The sequence below is a fragment of the Herpailurus yagouaroundi genome, unplaced genomic scaffold (genome assembly GCF_014898765.1).
Source record: "Herpailurus yagouaroundi ecotype Mexico unplaced genomic scaffold, PumYag 77, whole genome shotgun sequence".
Lineage (NCBI taxonomy): Eukaryota > Metazoa > Chordata > Mammalia > Carnivora > Felidae > Herpailurus > Herpailurus yagouaroundi.
Window position 1 is genome coordinate 63,342,745 of NW_024412388.1, and position 20,859 is coordinate 63,363,603.

General features: G+C 37.4%; 1 protein-coding gene across 7 annotated transcripts in view; it reads right to left on the reverse strand.

The window, feature by feature from the left end:
- The window catches only part of SLC44A5 (solute carrier family 44 member 5), a 380,599-nt gene that overhangs the window by 30,938 nt on the left and 328,802 nt on the right, over positions 1 to 20,859 (reverse strand). For all 7 annotated transcript variants that reach the window (XM_040470674.1, XM_040470676.1, XM_040470673.1 and 4 more), the window contains 5 exons: positions 19,002 to 19,130; positions 18,112 to 18,172; positions 14,475 to 14,598; positions 12,754 to 12,837; positions 3,268 to 3,380 (listed from right to left, as the gene is read on the reverse strand). In XM_040470674.1, coding sequence (XP_040326608.1) covers positions 3,268 to 3,380; positions 12,754 to 12,837; positions 14,475 to 14,598; positions 18,112 to 18,172; positions 19,002 to 19,130 — 511 coding nt within the window. The remainder of the gene's footprint in view (positions 1 to 3,267; positions 3,381 to 12,753; positions 12,838 to 14,474; positions 14,599 to 18,111; positions 18,173 to 19,001; positions 19,131 to 20,859) is intronic.

The window sequence follows — 20,859 nt, forward strand, 5'->3', positions numbered from 1 at the left end:
CTCTCTCTCTCTCTCTCCCTCTCCCTCTCCCTCTCCCTCTCTCCCTCCCTCTCTCTCTCTCAAAACTAAAGATTTTTTAAAAATTTTCATGTAAGTGTACCCATGCAGTACAAACCCATGGTGCTTAAGTGTCAACTATATTAAGAACAATTATATGCCAACAAATTCAACAACTTAGAAGAAATGCATAAATTCCTAGAAATATACAACCCACCTAGATGGATACATGATGAAACAGAATATCTGAACAGACCAAACTAGTAAGAAAAATGAATCGGTATCAAAAATCTCCCAACAAACAAAAGGCCGGGACCAGATGGTTTCATGGGTAGATTCTACCAAAATTCAAAGAAGAATTAATACCATCTTTCTCAAGCTCCTTCAAAAAATGGAAGTGTAGGAAACATTTCTAAACTCATTTTACAAGGCCAGTATTATTCTGATGCCAAAATCAGACAAGGACACCACAAAAAAATTATAGGCCAATATCCCTGATGAACTTAGGTGCACAAATCCTCAACAAAATATTAGCAAACTGAATTAAACAATACTTTAAAAATATCATATACCATGATCAAGTGGGATTTATTCCAGGGATGCAACGATAGTTCAGCACCCACAAATCAATAAATGTGATGTGCCACATTAATGAAATTAATGAAAGAAAAGATAAAAATTGTTTGGATCATCTTAATAGATGCAGAAAAAGCACATGACAAAATTCAACATCCATTCCTGTGTAAACCAAGATTGTTTATTGAGCAATTATTATGTGCTAAGCAGCTAAACACTATATGTACATTATTTTAAAAAAATACTCAGAGTCTGGGGTGCCTGGATGGCTCAGTGGGTTAAGTGTCTGACTTCGGCTCAGGTCATAATCTCATGGCTCATGAGTTCCAGCCCCATGTCAGGCTCTGTGCTGACAGCCTGGAGACCGCTTCAGATTTGGTCTCTCTCTCTCTCTTCCTGCCCCTCCCCTGCCATGCTCTGTCTCTCTCTCTCAAAAATAAACACTAAAAAAATCTTAAAAAAATTCTCAGAGAGCAAAGGAACAAACCATAAGAGACTATTAAAGATAGAGAACAAACTTAGGTTTGATGGAGGGAGGTGGGTGGGGGATGGGCTAGAAGGGTGATGGATATTAAGGAGGGCATTTGTTATGATGAGCACTGGGTGTTGTATGTAATCGATGAATCACTGAATTCTACTCCTGAAACCAATATTGCACTGTATGTTAGTTAATTCATTAGAATTAAGTAAAAATTTGAAGAAAGAAATACTCAGAGTCCTATTGTGTAGTTGAAGACACGACAAATTAGAGAGACTATGTACTTGTAGAGGGTCACACAGTTAATATGCAATGAACCTGGGATTGTGCCTTTTCAATCTCCAAATTCATGCTTATAACCCCAGTTATATAGTCTCTCCTGTGTAACTCTTAACTTGTTCTGGTCAGTAAGAATTGTTCCACTGATGTTCAAGGGCACTTGCCCACAAATAGCCTGGCTTTTTCTCTGCTTAGTATGACACATCCACATTGTTGTTTGCCTTAGTAAATAGGCTATTAGTAGCAAATGGTTGGTTTCCCACGATGTGGAGAAAGTCAGTTGTCCAAGATAGTAGCAGAGGTCAGTTATATGTAATATTATACTTCTCAGTCTCGCTAGACATTTCCCCACTCAATGAATGGTTTCAAGCTGATTTGCCACACCATTAATTGCTGAGTTAGCACTACACCTAGGGAGTCAACGGGGAGCTGAAATTGGTTATTTCACCTGCACTTGTGATATATTGACAATCTTTCTCCCTCTTGCCACTGTCAAACTGTCACTACTGCCAAACTCGGATTTTTCTTGCTCCCTAAAACAAGTCAGTGAAATCAATACCAGACTTTATTGTCCTTCCCTTCTTGATGACAATAAAAGTGATTGAATCACATGCCCAGACTCTAGTGGTAGAGGGCAGAGTTTATTTTGAGCGCTAAGTGAAACACACAAAAGACTTTTAAACAAAAAGCTTTCTTGGGAGTTTTTGGATTAAGGGGTATCACTTCTTACATTCCTCCACCTGTTTGACCCACCTCTTCACATGCAGCTGCACAGTAGGAGCAGATAAAGAATACCTACAGAGACGTAACAACTGTCTAGAAACCTATTGAGGATAATGAGGAGGACAGTAACAATAAACCAACACATATTGAGTGTTTCCTGTTTTCCAATTATTGGTCTAAGAGCGTTATATTCATTGTCTCATTTAATCTTCACAATCTTGTAAGGTGGAGATACTATTATTGTGCTAAGGTTACGAATAAGGAACATTATTGGGTCTTACAATCATTAGGAAACTTTTCCAAAGTTCTTTAGTTATAGGTTATGGAATTGGGATTAGAACTCAGGCTAACCACAGAACTGGGAGATTCAACTGCATTCTTATATGGATATGTGTGAAGTTCTTCTTCGAGTGACAAAAATAAGAATTTTGCTATTTTTTTGTGTCTACTACCATAAAACTACATTGTCAATCCAAATGGTATTGTAGGGGAAATCACTTGAATAGAAACATCTCAAATATTCATATATTGACCCAAATATGTATTAGCAGACTAAAAGGAAACTGCCATAAGTGTTATATTGTTCCTTGGGAGAGACTTTAGTGCCTTTTTTGGTGTTCACACTGTACCTGTACTGCTTTTGAGGTGACTGAGTTTTTCATTAGATTTCAACCTTTATATACAGTAACCCTCCACCCAAAGAGTGTAATTCAGAATACTTGACTCTAGAGGGTGATGCCTCATTATGGAGTACAGGCCAATTATTAGAATGTGTGACAGTACCTGTGTTAAAAGTATTGTGTTCGAAGAGAAAAATAGATCACACTTCTGTAACTATGCAGACCTAGCCTATGACCAGACAGAAAATTTAAAGGAATAAAATAAGTTGTCTGAAATATTTTTTATCAGCCTGAAAGGTATTCTTTTTATCTCCTTCTTAATAACTATGAGGCATGAAACCAAAGGTCAGTAAGGAAAAAGAGTAGAACATTTTGACAGCACTTTTTTTCAAGATAAAGAAGATAAAAGTTATAGAAATAATATATGCAAAATATAATTTTTCTCAGTTTAACACTTTAGGGATAGGGGAGTAAAGAATAATTAAATTCACTGCAAGTAAAATTCTTTCTGGTAACTGATACTGGCCATAAATTGATAATGAAAAGAAAAGGACTACTTTGACATTTGGTGATTTTAAAAGGAGTGATACTTACCATAACCTATAATTCCAATCACACCCACCATGAAGACCCAGAAGAGTAATCCAGCTATGTATCTCAGGAGTATCACAAACATCCAACTAAGGAACATGGCGATAATCAGGCCACTAGAGGAAAGAGAAAACAATGCATAAAGGAGGCCAAGTGTGCTAAACATAACATAATGTTAACAGCAAGACAACACTTTTTTTTTCTATTCAAAATCATTCTCTTTATTTTACCTAGCTATAGAAACATTTATAATATTAAAATGCATAAACAATAGTTCCTATTAAGACTTTTATATGAAACAGTAGGACCATCAGGAACTTCATACCTGAGTCAATCTTTGTGTACCTGGATAAGCTGAAGTCTGGCAGTAACCATTATTCAAGGAAAAAAACAATTCCTCCAATCCACAGTTTTGGTCTATCTGCCACAGCCATATTTTTCCCTTCCACACATCTCACTAAGTCATAAAACATATCCGTGATAATTTGTGCTGTTCTGTCTACCTCTTGACTGATGGGAGGAAACCTTATGTAACAGAACTATCTAGAAGCAAGAGAGCAGTCTTAGGGCAGAAAAGAAAAATAATTGCCCTCACATAGTTCCTGAACCCATGATTTTGTAGTCATTATTATGGTGTAATTATCTAATAGTTTGTGATGTCTATCACCAGACATATATTTCAGGTCCCCAGTGATCTATGGGTCATTATATGGAGCCATGATAAGGCCTCTGTCTCTCCTGGGCCATGTGACTTTATCAAGCCATCAGCAGGATGACTACTTTTTTTGTTTTAATTTCTTCCTGGAGTTTGAGCTAGTAGAGATGCTTCTCCCCCATCCCACCCATATATCCAGGTTATAGTCATATTGAGTTCCTCTTGTTACTTTCATTAAACAGAACTCATAAGAGTAGAAATTTGGATGATGCTTCCATTAAGAAGATAACTCTGATGCTCTTTTTAAGTTTCCAAACATAGAAACACAGCTTGGTACATTTATTGAGTTCATTGTCTCTAAGTATTATCTTTTTTTGCTTAAGAATTTTTTTAAATATGATATTGATTGTTAAATTGGTTTCCATACAACACCCAGTGCTCATCCCAACAGGTGCCCTCCTCACTCCTCACTGCCCATCACCCACTTTCCCCTCCCTCCCACCATCCATCAACCCTCAGTTTATTCTCAGTTTTTAAAGGTCTCTTATGCTTTGGCTCTCTCCCACTCTAACTTTTTTTTTTCCTTCTCCTCCCCCATGGTCTTCTGTTAAGTTTCTCAGGATCCACATAAGAGTGAAAACATATGGTATCTGTCTTTCTCTGTATGACTTATTACACTTAGCATAACACTCTCCAGTTCCATCCATGTTGCTACAAAAGGCCATATTTCATTCTTTCTCATTGCCACATAGTATTCCATTGTGTATATAAACCACAATTTCTTTATCCATTCATCAGTTGATGGGCATTTAGGCTTTTCCATAATGTGGCTATTGTTGAAAGTGCTGCTATAAACATTGGGATACAAGTGCCCCTATGCATCAGCACTCCTGTATCCCTTGGGTAAATTCCTAGCAGTGCTATTGCTGGGTCATAGGGTAGATCTATTTTTAATTTTTTGAGGAACCTCCACGCTGTTTTCCAGAGCGGCTGCACCAGTTTGCATTCCCACCAACAGTGCAAGAGGGTTCCTGTTTCTCCACATCCTCTCCAGCATCTATAGTCCCCTGATTAGTTCATTTTAGCCACTCTCACTGGCATGAGGTGTTATCTCAGTGTGCTTTTGATTTGTATTTCCCTGATGAGGAGTGACATTGAGCATCTTTTCATGTGCCTGTTGGCCATCTGGATGTCTTCTTTAGAGAAGTGTCTATTCATGTCTTCTGCCCATTTCTTCACTGGATTATTTGTTTTTCAGGTGTGGAGCTTGGTGACTTCTTTATAGATTTTGGATACTAGCCCTTTGTCTGATATGTCATTTGCAAATAACTTCCCATTCCGTTGGTTGCCTTTTAGTTTTGTTGATTGTTTCCTTTGCAGCGCAGAAGCTTTTTATCTTCATGAGGTCTCAATAGTTCATTTTTGCTTTTAATTCCCTTGCTTTTGGAGATGTGTCAAGTAGGAAACTGCTGCGGCTTAGGTCAGAGAGGATTTTTCCTGCTTTCTCCTCTAGGGTTTTGATGGTTTCCTGTCTCACATTCAGGTCCTTTATCTATTTTGAGTTTATTTTTGTGAATGGTGTAAGAAAGTGGTCTAGTTTCATTCTTCTGCATGTTGCTGCCCAGTTTTCCCAGCACCATTTGTTAAAGAGACTGTCTTTTTTCCATTGGATATTATTTCCTGCTTTGTCAAAGATTAATTGGCCATAATTTTGTGGGTCCAGTTCTGGAGTCTCTTTTCTATTCCATTGGTCTATGTGTCTGTTTTTGTGCCAATACCATGCTGTCTTGATGATTACAGCTTTGTAGTAGAGGCTAAAGTCTGGGATTGTGATGCCTCCTGCTTTGGTCCTCTTCTTCAAAATTACTTTGGCTATTCGGGGTCTTTTGTGGTTCCACACAAATTTTAGGATTGCTTGCTCTAGCTTCGAGAAGAATGCTGGTGCAATTTTGATTGGGATTGCATTGAATGTGTAGATGGCTTTGGGTAGTATTGACATTTTAACAATATTTATTCTTGAATCCATGAGCACAGAATGCTTTTCCATTTCTTTGTCTCTTCTTCAATTTCCTTCATAAGCTTTCTATAGTTTTCAGCATACAGGTCTTTTACATCTTTGGTTTGGTTTATTCCTAGGTATTTTATGATTCTTGGTGCATTTGTGAATGGGATCCATTTCTTTGTCTTTTTGTTGCTTCATTATTAACGTATAAGAATGCAACTGATTTCTGTAGATTAATTTTGTGTCCTGCAACTTTGCTGAATTCATGTATCAGTTCTAGCAGACTTTTGGTGGAGTCTATTGGGTTTTCATGTATAGTATCATGTAATCTGCAAAAAGTGAAAGCTTGACTTCATCTTTGCCAATGTTGATGCCTCTGATTTCCTTTCGTTGTCTAATTGCTGATGCTAGCACTTCCAACACTATGTTAAACAATTGCAGTGAGAGTGGACATCCCTGTCGTGGTCCTGATCTCAGGGGAAAAGCTCTATTTTTCCCCATTGAGGATGATATTAGCTGTGGGCTTTTCATAAATGGCTTTTATGATGTTTAAGTATGTTCCTTCCATCCAGACTTTCTCGAGGGTTTTTATTAAGAAAGACTGCTGAATTTTGTCAAATGCTTTTTCTGCACCGATTGACAGGATCATATGGTTCTTATCTTTTCCTTGATTAATGTGATGTATCATATTGATTGATTTGTGAATATTAAACCAGCCCTGCAGCCCAGGAATGAATCCCACTTGATCATGGTGAATAATTCATTTTATATGCTGTTGAATTCGATTTACTAATATCTTGTTGAGAATTTTTGCATCCATATTCATCAGGGATATTGGCTTGTAGTTCCCTTTTTTTGCTGGGTCTCTGTCTGGTTTGGGAATCAAAGTAATGCTGGCTTCATAGAATGAGTCTGGAAGTTTTCCTTCCCTTTCTATTTTGTGGAACAGCTTGAGAAGGATAAGTGTTATCTCTGCTTTAAATGTTTGGTAGAATTCCCCAGGGAAGCCATCTGGTCTTGGACTCTTATTTGTTGGGAGGTTTTTTTTTGAATGTTTTTATTTATTTTTGAGACACAGAGCATGAGACAGAGCATGAGTAGGGGAGGGAAAGAGAGAGAGAGGGAGACACAGAATCTGAAACAGGCTCCAGGCTCCGAGCTGTCAGCACAGAGCCTGACGTGGGGCTTGAACTCATGGACTGTGAGATCATGACCTGAGCTGAAGTCGGATGCTTAACCGACTGAGCCACCCAGGCGCCCCTGTTGGGAGGTTTTTGATAACTGATTCAGTTTCTTCGCTGTTATGGGTCTGTTCAAATTTTCTATTTCTTCCTGTTTGAGATTTGGAAGTGTGTGGGTGCTTAGGAATTTGTCCATTTCTTCCAGGTTGTCCAGTTTGTTGGCATATAATTTTTCGTAGTATTCCCTGATAATTGTTTGTATTTCTGAGGGATTGGTTGTAATAATTCCATTTTCATTCCTGATTTTATCTATTTCGGTCCTCTCCCTTTTCTTTTTAAGAAACCTGGCTAGAGATTTATCAATTTTGTTTATTTTTTCAAAAAAACAACTCTTGGTTTCATTGATCTGCTCTACTGTTTTTTTTAGATTCTATATTGTTGTTTTCTGCTGTGATCTTTATTATTTCTCTTCTGCTGGGTTGAGGGTGTCTTTGCTGTTCTGCTTCTATTTCCTTTAGGTATGCTATTAGGTTTCATATTTGGGATTTTTCTTGTTTCTTGAGATAGGCCTGGATTGCAATGTATTTTCCTCTCAGGACTGCCTTTGCTGCATCCCAAAGCATTTGGATTGTTCTATTTTCATTTTCATTTGTTTGCATTTTTTTTTAATTTTTCTATAATTGCCTGGTTGACCCATTCATTCTTTAGTAGGGTGTTCTTTAACTTCCATGCTTTTGGAGGTTTTCCAGACTTTTTCCTGTGGTTGATTTCAAGTTTCAAGAAAGTATATTCTGTTGCTTTGGGATGCAGAGTTCAAAATATATCTGTCAAGTCCATCTGATCCAGTGTATCATTCAGGGCCCTTATTTCTTTATTGATCCTGTGTCTAGATAATCTACCCATTTTAGGTGGAGTATTAAAGTACCCTGCCATTATCACATTCTTATCAATAAGGTTGCTTATGTTTGTGATTGTTTTATATATTTGGGGGCTCCCATATTTGGCGCATAGATGTTTATAATTGTTAGCTCTTCCTGATGGATAGACCCTGTAATTATTATATCATGCCCTTCTTCATCTCTTGTTACAACCTTTCATGTAAAGTCTAGTTTGTCTGATATAAGTATGGCTACTCCAGGTTTCTTTTGACTTCCAGTAGCATGATAGATAGTTCTCCATCCCCTCACTTTCAATCTCAAGGTGTCCTCAGGTCCAAAATGAGTCTCTTGTAGACAACAAATAGATGGGTCTTGTTTTTTTTGTATCCATTCTGATTCCCTATGTCTTTTGGTTGGAGCATTTAGTCCATTTACATTCAGTGTTATTATGGAAAGATATGGGTTTAGAGTCATTGTGATGTCTCTAGGTTTCATGCTTGTAGTGATGTCTCTGCTACTTTGTGGTCCTTGCAACATTTGACTCACAGAGTTCCCCTTAGGATCTCTTGTAGGGCTAGTTTAGTGGTGATGAATTCCTTCAGTTTTTGTTTGTCTGGGAAAACCTTTATCTCGCTTTCTATTCTGAATGACAGACTTGCTGGATAAAGGACTCTTGGCTGCATATTTTTTTTGTTCATCACATTGAAGATTTCCTGCCATTCCTTTCTGGCCTGCCAAGTTTCAGTATATAGGTCTGCCACTACTCTTATGGGTCTACCTTTGTAATTTAGAGCCTGTTTATCTCTAGCTGCTTCACAATTTACCCTTTATCCTTGTAATCTGCCAGTTTCACTATGATACATTGTGCAGAAGATGGATTCAAGTTACATCTGAAGGGAGTTCTCTGTGCCTCTTGCATTTCAATGCGTTTTTCCTTCCCCAGATAACGGAAGTTCTCAGCTATGATTTGTTCAAGTACACCTTCAGCCCCTTTCTCTCTTTCTTCTTCTTCTAGAATTCCTATGATACGGATATTGTTCTGTTTGATTGCATCACTTAGTTCTCTAATTCTCCCCTCATACACCTGGATTTTTTAAATCTTTTTTCAGCTTCCTCTTTTGCCATAATTTTATCTTCTAATTCACCTATTCTCTCCTCTGCCTCTTCCATCTGTGCTATGGCCGCCTCCATTTTATTTTGCACCTCACTTATATCATTTTTTAATTCCTCATGACTATTTTTTAGTCCCTTGATCTCTGTAGCAATAGATTCTCTGCTGTCCTCTATGCTTTTTTCAAGCCCAGTGATTAGTTTTATGACTATTATTCTAAATTCTTGTTCCATCATATTGCTTAAATCAGTTTTGATCAATTCGTTAGCTGTCGCTACTTTCTGGAGTTTCTTTTAAGGAGAATTCTTCCGTTTCGTCATTTTGGGTAGTGCCTGGGGTGGCTCCAAACTGCAGGGCACTTCCCCTGTGCTCTCCGGAGAAACTTGTGTTGGTGGGTGGGGCCACAGTCAGTCCCGATATCTGCCCCCAGCCCACTGCTGGGGCCACAGTCAGACTGGTGTGTACCTTATCTTCCCCTCTCCCAGGGGCAGGACTCACTGTGGAGTGGTGTGGCCCCTGTCTGGGCTAATTGCATACTGCCAGGCTTATGGTGCTGCTTCAATGGGATCTGATGTATTAGCTAGGGTGGATCCGCAAGGTGCACAGGGGCAGGAGGGGCAGGGCTTAGCTCGCTTTGCCATTGATGGTCCCCTCTGGGAGGGATCCTGCAGCACTGGGAGGGAAGCAGAACTGTGGGAGGCATGGATCCACAGAAGCACAGCATTGGGCATTTGCGTGGTACAAGCAAGTTTGGTGATGGGAACTGGTTCCCTTTGGAATTTTGGCTGGGGTGTGGGAGAGGCAGATGGTGCTTGCCAGCACCTTTGTTCCCCCGCTGAGCTGAGCTCTGTCTTCCAGGGCTCAACAACTCTCCCTCCCAGTGTCCTCTCACCCTCCCTGCTCTCTGAGAGCAGAGCTGTTGACTTTTAACATTCCAGATGTTAAGTCCCACTGGCTGTCAGAACTCACACAGTCCAACCCCTCCCCTTTTGCAAGCCAGACTTGGGAGCTCTGCCTTGCAGGGAGAGTTGCTCCTCCACTGTCCCAGCTCCCTCCCGCCAGTCCGTGTGGTGCACACCACCTCTCCATCCTTCCTACCCTCTTCCGTGGGCCTCTTGTCTATGCTTGGGTCCAGAGAGTCCGTTCTTCTAGTCTTCTGGCAGTTTTCTGGGTTATTTAGGCAGATGTGGGTGGAATCTAAGTGATCAGCAGGATGAGGTGAGGCCAGCATCCTCATATGCCACCATCTTCCAAGTATTATCTTTTAAAAAATCTTAATTGTTGTCACTGGATAGATGACAGCATTGTATCAAAGTAACTTCTCAGGTCATATTCTTGCATATTCTTTCTATATACAAGCCATGCCCTTTTAAAATCACAGATACTTGGGGCATCTTGGTGGCTCAGTCGGTTAAGCGTCCAACTTTGGCTCAGGTCATGATCTCACGGTCCATGAATTCAAGCCCCACATTGGGCTCTGTGCCTTGAGCCTGCTTCAGATTCTGTGTCTCTGTCTCTCTGACCCTCCCCTACTCGTGCTCTGTCTCTCAAAAATAAATATCCAAAAAAAATTTTAAATAATAGATACTTTAATGCTTAAATATTCAATATGTTTGAAGGATTATTCTATGACCTAGTCCAAGGCAAATATTCAAAAAGGTCAGGGAGAAAAATGAAATATAACTGTCTATTCTGTTTTTAATTCCTTCATAAAATTCTAACTGCATAAACTAAGGGCCAGCACATTAGTCTTTGGCTTTATATTTATGAGATAGATGGAGAGCAAAAGAGTTGGAAATAAAGGGAGTATTTAGGTTCTAGTGGTGTGAGTGGTGTCTACATAGGGTTTCACTGTGTGTTGGGAATGAGGTAAACAGGAAGGTCTGCCATAATGCATACTTTTTTTCAGACAGTAATTGAAAAGCCCAAAATAAAGAAGAAATGTGTAACTTATCTAGTAATATTTGAGTCTGACAATAGAGAAACCAGTTTAACTCCTGTCAAGTATAGACTATACTCTCTGCTATGGAGAGATATTCTGAAATACTGATAAACACTGATGCCAATTATTGTGTTTAAGACAAAGCATTGAAGTGAGTAAGCTCTCAAAAAACTATCTAGTTTTACAGCTCTACAAACTAGTCACTAGTATTTTACACACATTACAATTTTGACTTCAGTAAGCACCATATTGTTAAATCTCTCTCTCTTATTTTCCTAGTGGTTATATAACTGTTCCTTGAACCCACATTTTTTATGCATCTTCTATGTTCCAAGAACTGCCTGAGGAGTTAGAAAAATGGAGGTGAGTTAGAGTTACCACTGTAAAGAGTTCAGAGTTTATCAGAGAAAAAGAACCAGGTAAATAACATACAAAATTCTAGGTGCTATATAGATGATAGCTGTGTGTGTGTGTGTGTGTGTGTGTGTGTGTGTGTGTATAGGTACGCACATGTGTGCAACACACACACAGTGGATAGGTGGGTAGGAGGAACACAGAAGGAAAAGAAATTAACTATATCTGAAGAAGTCAAGAAAGACTTCATAAATTACACAAAACCTCATTTTAAAGGAGATGGAGTTGCCCAGGACACAAAAGTTGAGAAATGCACATGCTATTTGACGTGTTGAGAATATAGGGTTAACCAAACAACATGGGTGGAGATGAATCTGGAAAACTAGTTGGACCAGGTTGTAAAGGGCCTTATAATTATCTAAAGAAGTTTTCTGGGTTTTTTTCTTTAATTTTGTTAATGTTTATTTATTTTTGAGAGAGAGACAGAGGGCGAGCAGAGGACGGCAGAGAGAGAGGGAAACACAGAATCTGAAGCAGGTTATGAGCTGTCAACACAGAGGCCAATGTGGGGCTTGAAACTACAAACCGTGAGATCATGACCTGAGCTCAAGTCAGACGCTTAACCGACTGAACCAACCAGGCGCCCTTCTCTTTGTTTTTTGATCACTAGGGAACTATACATGCTTTTAAGTCATAAGAGCCAGATAGTAACAACAGCCTTAGATATACCAAACACATGTACCTGTTTCAGTAGAGTAACTGCATTTCCCCTTACCTTTCAGGAATGCAAATCATATGTCTGCAAATTTTTAATCTCCTCCTCCCTTCATACATTTTTTTCAGTTCTGCATAACTACAGTGACCTTTGATAATGGTAATAACAAACATTTCGTGGAAAGGATGTGTTTAAAAATAAAAATGATCCTTTGGAGGGCAATGGAAAGATAAATGAGAAAATAGAACCAGAGAAATAAGACTACATCTACTGTAGGATATGATAGGAAGCAAATGTACTACAGATGTTGTTCCTGCACGACTTGAAGTATATTATTATTATATATTATATTATATATAAAATTATTATATATTATATAATATTATTTATAATAATATTATATATTATATAATATTATTTATTGGTAATTTAATGAATAGAGTTCAAATTTACATTCTTATAACCTTTGTAACACTGGTAATATTTCCAGGTATCTTTGCCCCATCTTCATCCTATGTGAAAAAGAAAATGGCAGGAACTAAGATTTGAGTCAACCTTTTATTCACAAATATGGATGGGGAATTTGAAGAAAGAGTTCTACAAGGACAAAATCAGACTGGGGCTGGAGAAGAAACCAATGTTTTCACTTACAGGAGAATCCAATACCAAGTTGTTGCATAGTCTTCAAATATTTTCATTCCAATTGTCCTTGCATCAAGTATTTTATTGACACGGCTGAATTCAAAGAAGGAAAAGATCAATTATTTTTTGATCACCACTAAACAGAAATGTTCATGTTATGATAAAAAGGGTTTTGCAACTGCTGTTAAAAACATTTTTGTAAATCATTTATCAAAAGTCACTCTTTCCCCAGCCACAACAATATGTGAGATGTCATTTTGGTAGACTACAAAGGTGGCTATAGCTACACACACAGAGAATGTGACATTCAAGAATGGTGAACAGATCCTTTTCAATGTATATGACATGTCCCCAATATTGCAGAAACCTCACTATAAGAAATGAATTTAAATAAGATTAGCCTTTAACTTACAAAATCCATAGAGTCAAGAATAAACATCATCCTTAATTCCCTTTTCTAATCCTCTGACAGCTATGCAGCAGGAAGGCACATTGGGGCACATCCAGAAAAGTCCACAAATCATTAGTGTCTGGTTTCATCAGTTATCAAAGAGGACGCACTTAACTACAACCTGTTGCCCCTTTGCCCATGTGGCCCAGTTACAACACCCCTCCTTCCCCTAAGGTAACCACAATCCTGACTTTTATGATAATAATTCCCTAGTTTTCATTTTAGTCTTAACACTTATATAGGCATCACAGTATAATTTAATTTAGTTGTGCTTATTTTTAAATTTTTCTATCAATGGAACTGTACTTGTACTATTATTTTGTGGTTTCTTTCACAAAGCTTTATATTTGTGAAATCCATCCATGTTGCTATGACATTTTAAATATGTAGGACCTGCACTATTCTACTTGGACTACTAAAGTCTTTCAAGGAACAGAAATATATTTTTGGAATATCTTTATTTTTCACTTTTAATTCAACAACTGAGCTATGCAGTGATACTCTGTGTGTTTGTGCACACATGTGAATGGATGCACGCAGGGAATTATATTCCCCAATAACCTGAAACATCATGATACGTACAGCAAGGGAAACAGTAAATTGACTTCACTGTAGTTAGTACGTAGAAATTGATATGGTTCTGAAACAGCCTTTCCAAAGACCCTCTTCCCTTTACAACATCTGGCAGTTTTATTATTTCAGTCATTTTTTTTTAATTTTTTTTAACGTTTTATTTATTTTTGAGACAGAGAGAGACAGAGCATGAACGGGGGAGGGGCAGAGAGAGGGGGAGACACAGAATCGGAAGCAGGCTCCAGGCTCTGGGCCATCCCAGAGCCTGACGCGGGGCTCGAACTCACGGACCGTGAGATCGTGACCTGAGCTGAAGTCGGACGCTCAACCGACTGCGCCACCCAGGCGCCCCTTCAGTCATTTTTTTAAATAGTGATTTAAAAAGCATGTTTTTTTTATTGTGTTGATTCAACAAATAATGTTAAGGACTTCCAATATGCTTACTGAGGTTTCATTTCTATACCTGTTAATAATGAAAGATTTAACCATTTTGAAAAACATCATTCCTCTTTCTAATTCTCTTTGGTTTCTCCTTTACCTGCTTTTCTTAATGAATATACACCAATTTCTCCAATCCACAGTGACATGTATATTTCATAATAATACATAATTCTTCCTTTCTAACATTTAACCTAATGGAAGCTTTAGTCTTGTGCATGGTAACAGAATGCATCCAAACTAAAAATAAGAATGTAAACAAACATACTTTGCAGCTGCCCTGAGTTCTATAGCATTTCTTGTCTTTCCACTTCCATCTTCAAATGTCGTCTTATTTCCTACTGTCAGAGTGCCATTTTTAGTAGAGAAGTCAGGGAAACATCTCTGGAGAACTGTAAAAAAAGTAAAATTATGGTAATCACTTTTCTACGTCTTCCTATGTGATGTTCTCCTTTTCTTAAGCTTTCTTTTACAATCAAATTTTTGCTGGATAATGTATAAATTGCTCAACATAGGTAATCGCCCATTACTGGATGATCAGGAAGGCCTTTTGATGGTTCTAAGACTGATATAGATAGAAAATTTGATCACAATCAGAAGCTACACTCTAAACTTGTTGATTATTTTGCACATGGTACATTCACCAAGCAGCCAATAAGTAAGATGCACAGCACAGGTTTTAAAAGAGTAATATTGATAACGTATCTAACATTGTAAAAGCATTTTAATAAAAAGGCTTCATTTACTTGTATGACTAAATTTACTTTTTCTTATTAAAAAGATTCTAGATATTCCTTGAGTGAAACTTTGAAAACTGGAGATTCGTGAGCAGTTCCTTAAGAAAGAAGAACAAGTTCAAACTTTAGGCTATTAAGACAACAGAATTTTTATTTGTGAGGTCTTAATAATTTGTCTCCCTTCCAGCTTTCTCATTCACAGGGTTTTTGGAGGAGCTGGAAATAGAAATTCTAAAGCTATCAAAATGGTCCCCACAATTTCTGAGAAGTTACCTCACTGTTAAATCTTCTATGCACTTATTTTGATTAAATAGAATCCTTGCTTCTTTACATATCTGTATTCCTAAAAATATTTCAAAACCCCAATTTTAAATGAGGAGGGAAGAGAAATCAGAAATGGATCATTATTATATTTTTTGGTACAAGAAGCATCACAGATTTGCATGGGTTTGCATGGGTTTGCAGGCAGTTTAAACTTGAAAATATTAAAGCAGTTGATGTAGGGGAAAAAAGAAATAGGTGTTTCCCAAGCCTTTCCTGACATTTCTGGCTTAAAATGATCTCTTGTCTACCCACACCCACCTTCTGTAGCATTTAAAACATGGCCCATTGCTTCAGTATCCTCCACATCTCTCTCTGGTTATTCCCTGGCAAATTTGACATAGTAGCCTCCACCAGCTGCCTCTACTCCCTCTCAATCCAATCACATTCTTCCCCCATCATTACAAGGAAACTGGCCTCCCAGTGATCCCAATGGTCTCCTAATTGCCAAAACCTCCACATATCTTTTAGTCTTCATCTTGCTTGAACCCATTATCTAGTACAGTGCTTGGTAACATAACAGAACTCAGCACTATTTGCTATTGAATTAACTTTTCTGTCTTTGACATGGTAGGCAACTCCTGCCTTTTGAAATGCTCTTCCTGGGGCGCCCAGTCGGTTAAGCGTCCGACTTCAGCCAGGTCACGATCTCGCGCTCCGTGAGTTCGAGCCCCGCGTCAGGCTCTGGGCTGATGGCTCAGAGCCTGGAGCCTGTTTCCGATTCTGTGTCTCCCTCTCTCTCTGCCCCTCCCCCGTTCATGCTCTGTCTCTCTCTGTCCCAAAAATAAATTTAAAAAAGTTGAAAAAAAATTAAAAAAAAAAAAAATGAAATGCTCTTCCTTTGGCTTACATTCCCAGATTCTCTCCTGTCCTCCCTTCAGCCTTTCTGTATTTTCTTCCCCTCTCCACTCCTTAAAGATGACTGTTTCTACCTACAAAGTCCCCTAACCTTTTTCTGGGCAATTTCATCCAGTCGGTTAGTTTCAATCACTAAATGTGCTCATTTTATATTTGGAAAGTAGAGAAAATATGAAGGAAGATACAAAACAAGACATAGTCCTACTACCCACAATGAACTCTATTAACATTTTAGATGTATTTCCTTCCTGTTTTTCTTCTACTTGAAATTTTTTCGAGAGTCATAACCATAAAATAAATTCAGTGCTTTCCCTGGTTTCTTTCTTTTAATATTACTTATTTTCTTTTATAACCTCTTAAATGAGTAAATTTTATTAGGTGCATACTATTCCATTAAGTACTATACTTAGTCCCTTATTGAGGGAATACAAGTTGATTGAAATGTTTACCATAATGTCTCCTTTACTATACTGTGAAGGACTGTGCTTTATTCACTTTTGAATCCCCAGTATATAGTTTATATTGGGTGATTTAACCAATCTGTACTTGTAAAGGCAGGGATGTTTTATACTTTCATGTCCATTTTATCTTCAATGACTAATGATTCATTTTTACCTTTTTGTAACATTGTTCTTGGCTACCGACACTTGTTGCTCGGGGCCTTCCTGGCAAAATGTAGTTGCTTGCAAGACCTTGCTTCAGAGTCCTCAATGACCCAAAGAAAAGGGATGGGGGGCATGCAAGACATTGTGTCTGATGGGAGCTACTTCGATGGCACCTGACTTTCTACTCCAATAGAGAAAGATACCTTTCTACTTCAATAGAAAAAAAGAAGAAAGAAGAGAGGAATGCCCATAGTTTTGCCACCTCCAAAACACTTACTATTTTGGCATATTTCTTTGCGATCTTTTTCTTTGAATAGTTTTTTGTTGTTGTTGTTTATTTTAATTATATATGCTTGTCATTATAATGCATATAAAATTTTATTTAACATTATAGTATACATACACTTATATTTAATAATTCTGAAATATTCCATTTAATGAATACATCATAATTTATTTAAGTACATTCTTGTTCTTGGATATCAGAGTGTTTTATTCTTCTTTTTTTTTTATTTTTGTTTCTTCCAGATAACATTGTGCCGGACATCTTTATGTAAAAATATTCTTCTTTGTAGTTAGGATTATATTTGTTAGAAATGAAAATTAGTGATTATTTCATTTTTTAAAAAAATTAGATAAATTTTATATAAACTTTATTTATTTATTTATTTATTTATTTATTTATTTATTTTTTAATTTTTTTCAACGTTTATTTATTTTTGGGACAGAGAGAGACAGAGCATGAACAAGGGAGGAGCAGAGAGAGAGGGAGACACAGAATCGGAAACAGGCTCCAGGCTCTGAGCCATCAGCCCAGAGCCTGACGCGGGGCTCGAACTCACGGAGCGCAAGATCGTGACCTGGCTGAAGTCGGACGCTTAACCGACTGCGCCACCCAGGCGCCCCTATAAACTTTAAATAAAATTCATAAATCTTAAAAATATAAAATATTGATTCATTTAGGAGATACATAAACGTTTTAAATTTCAAATTATATGACAAGTGTATGTCCCACTTTCACTCCTGAGGCAACTTCTGAACAAATTCTTAGGCTGATTTCAGGCACGAGTGTGCAAGATTACATCCTTGTGTGTTTACATGTACTCACAGAGCACCAAATAATCAATCTTATGAGGCTTTTAAAATCAATCTTCAATCTTTTTTTGTGTATGTTGGCATAGCAAAATCCCAAAACTAACAGAGCTCCAATGGAAATATCCCTGGCTGGAGTGCCGATGGGCTTTAGCTTTGGCTTCTTCCTAATTAACTCTGGGACACTAAGCCAGTCATACAACTATTCTTGGTTTCAATAGTGAAATAAGGGAACTGAATTAAATAACTGTTTGGTAGATTATGAGTTCGAAGGTAAGTAAAAACCACTTACATGGTTTACTTGGAAAAATCGCTATTGGACAATCATCATCCAGTAAAACTTGTGTTAGAGTCTAAAATGGAAGGGAGAGTATGTTAGTATTTCAAAGGCTATGTAATGACAACTTTTATTTTCAGTATAAAAACTGTGTCCTTTAAAAATTTAACTCCATAATTATCTCATTATTCCAAACTACTCTCCTAATAAGAGGGATTGTAGGATTGTCACACACCCATACTTTTTTTTGACAAACACTCTTAAATTTCCTAACTGTAATTCAAATCAATAATAAAACCAGACCCACTGAAACCAAGGCACATATTTGAAAGCATGTATCTATGTCTTGGTCACATTCTGAATCTCTAAGTCTTGGATTTTGTTTCTGGAAAAACAGTATCTTCTCTAATTAAGAAGACCTTAATACCATTTAACATAATAAGGCTTTAGAATTCCTTTATAAGTCTCAAATCTAGATAAGGTTTGAGGGTTCTTTTTAATGAATAATTATCAAATTGGGTTTGAAAGTAAAATGCTACTTGTTACTAAGTAGCCATGGATCTTCATCACCACATTAATGAAATGGTGACGTTAATAAAATGAAATGACATTAACTCCTAGATCTTCACAGCATACACTTCATTCAAGTAGAGAATTTGTTGGTTTCGGGGAATAAAGGTAACTTACCAGACTTAACGAGTCTTTCCTAACACCCCAAATCTACAAAATGATATACTATAAATGGTGTATGTATGTTTGTATGTACATGTGCATTTGTGTTTTAATGGAACAGTACCTAAGCATTTCTTAGATTTGGGAGCCTGTCCATTACAAATGCTCATGTTACACTTGAGATAGAAACAAAAGTTAAATTCTTCTCTAGCTTTAAGCTTAAACACACATACCTTTGCAGGCTTAACAAAAGTGGACTTGCAGAACTGGCTGTAGTACGTCCAATAGTTTTTGTTTGTTCTGTATGTAAATTGTATTTCCATGTAGGTTAAAAATTTTTCTGGGCACTTGGAGACACAGATCTATGAAGAAAAGGAACACAGTGGTGGGTGGGAACTGAATTGAGTTAAGCAAATCAAGGAAATATCCATAAGGTTAGATTTCTAAGTTATTCACCTCTATAAAGAAACTTAGAAACTTAAATCAATTTTCTAATTTATGTAAAAAATAAAATGTCATGCACTAGTTATCACTCTCTACTCCTTGCCCTTTAGTAATGATCTATGTTAAACAAATCAGATGTTGTACAATGATGGAACTGTTTTTAACTTCTGATTTTGAGATAATTATAGATCTACTTGCAGCTGTGAAAAATAATATATTCCACATACCTTTCACCCAGTTTCACCCAATGGTAGTAACTTGCACAATTACAGAGCAATATCACAACCAGGAAATTGATACTGTTACATCCACTAACCTTTAGATTTCACCAGTTTTACGCACACTCGTGTGTATGTGTGTGTGTGTGTGTGTGTGTGTGTGTGTGAGCATACAGTCCTATGCAATTTTATCATGTATAGATTAATGTCACCACTACCACAAGACAGTGATGGACTTTTAATAAATATTTTCTTATTAGTCTCTCAGTTAGTAGATAAGAGTATAATGCAAGATTAATTTTGCCTATGTAGTTTATGCATTTTCAGGGTTAGAATCTTGCTTCCTTTCCTACATATAGATAAAATAATGATTAAAAATGCTCCAGATATTGATAACTTATTCCACTAATTACTATCAGTGACAGTGAATTATCAACAACAGTTCTCAAAATAGGAGTATTTATTACCATAAGAAACCAACAAAATTAGGGCTATGTGGCAGGCAATCATTATCATAGTCATTTAACCAACACTCTGTCAACTGTGGACAGAGAGGTTACCAATGCAATCATTTTACATTAATGAACTTAGTTAGGGGGCCTATTAATGCCAAACCAGATCACTGTGCTAGTAGTCCACAGAGCTGATGTGGAATGACTGAAATCCAATTAGAAACTCCAGAGAGAAAGCAGAATCCAAGAAGATGCAGTCTGTTGACTTTGTTTTTGCTTGTAGTTAAAACAAAAAACAAAAACAAAAACAAAAAACAACGATCCTATTAACCATGAAAGTTGCGGTCCTCGTTCTCTCCTCCATCTCCAGTTGCTCCTCATGAAAGCCTTCTCAGCTCTGACTTGCTCCATCTCCCTGCTGTGCTTTGGTAACCTGACTGGCCAGATTCTAGCTCAATCCACTGCTACTGAGCTGACACCTCTTTCCTATCTGCTGGGTCATGTTTCTAGTGTCTACAAAAATTTTTGGTGTCAGGCCCACAGCTAAGGTAGGAGGTGAATAACTAAATGGATACCTCAAATCCCACAGTTAATAATGTTTTGTAGTAGCAGCAGTCTAAATCTCTTCTAGACGTTCTGACAAGGCAAAACAACCTGTCTCTACATTCATGTCTCTGTATGCATTTTGTCAGTTTCTCATACATACATAGGCTCTCTGTCTCTCTCACACACACACACTCACACAGTTCTAGATGAAATACTGAAGTTTCACAGGTATCTTTCTACAAAAGGCAAAGAACTGTTTAGGGACGTTCAAAGCATCCAGCATGCTCATATCTTTTAGAAGAAGGCTAAGCTTATTATCAATGCAAATGTCAAAATTTCATTCTGATTGGAGCTGAGCTGAACAAACTGTTAACAAATTGGGAGATACTTTACAGACATTTAGACTTTGACAGTTATAGGACTTTGAAAGG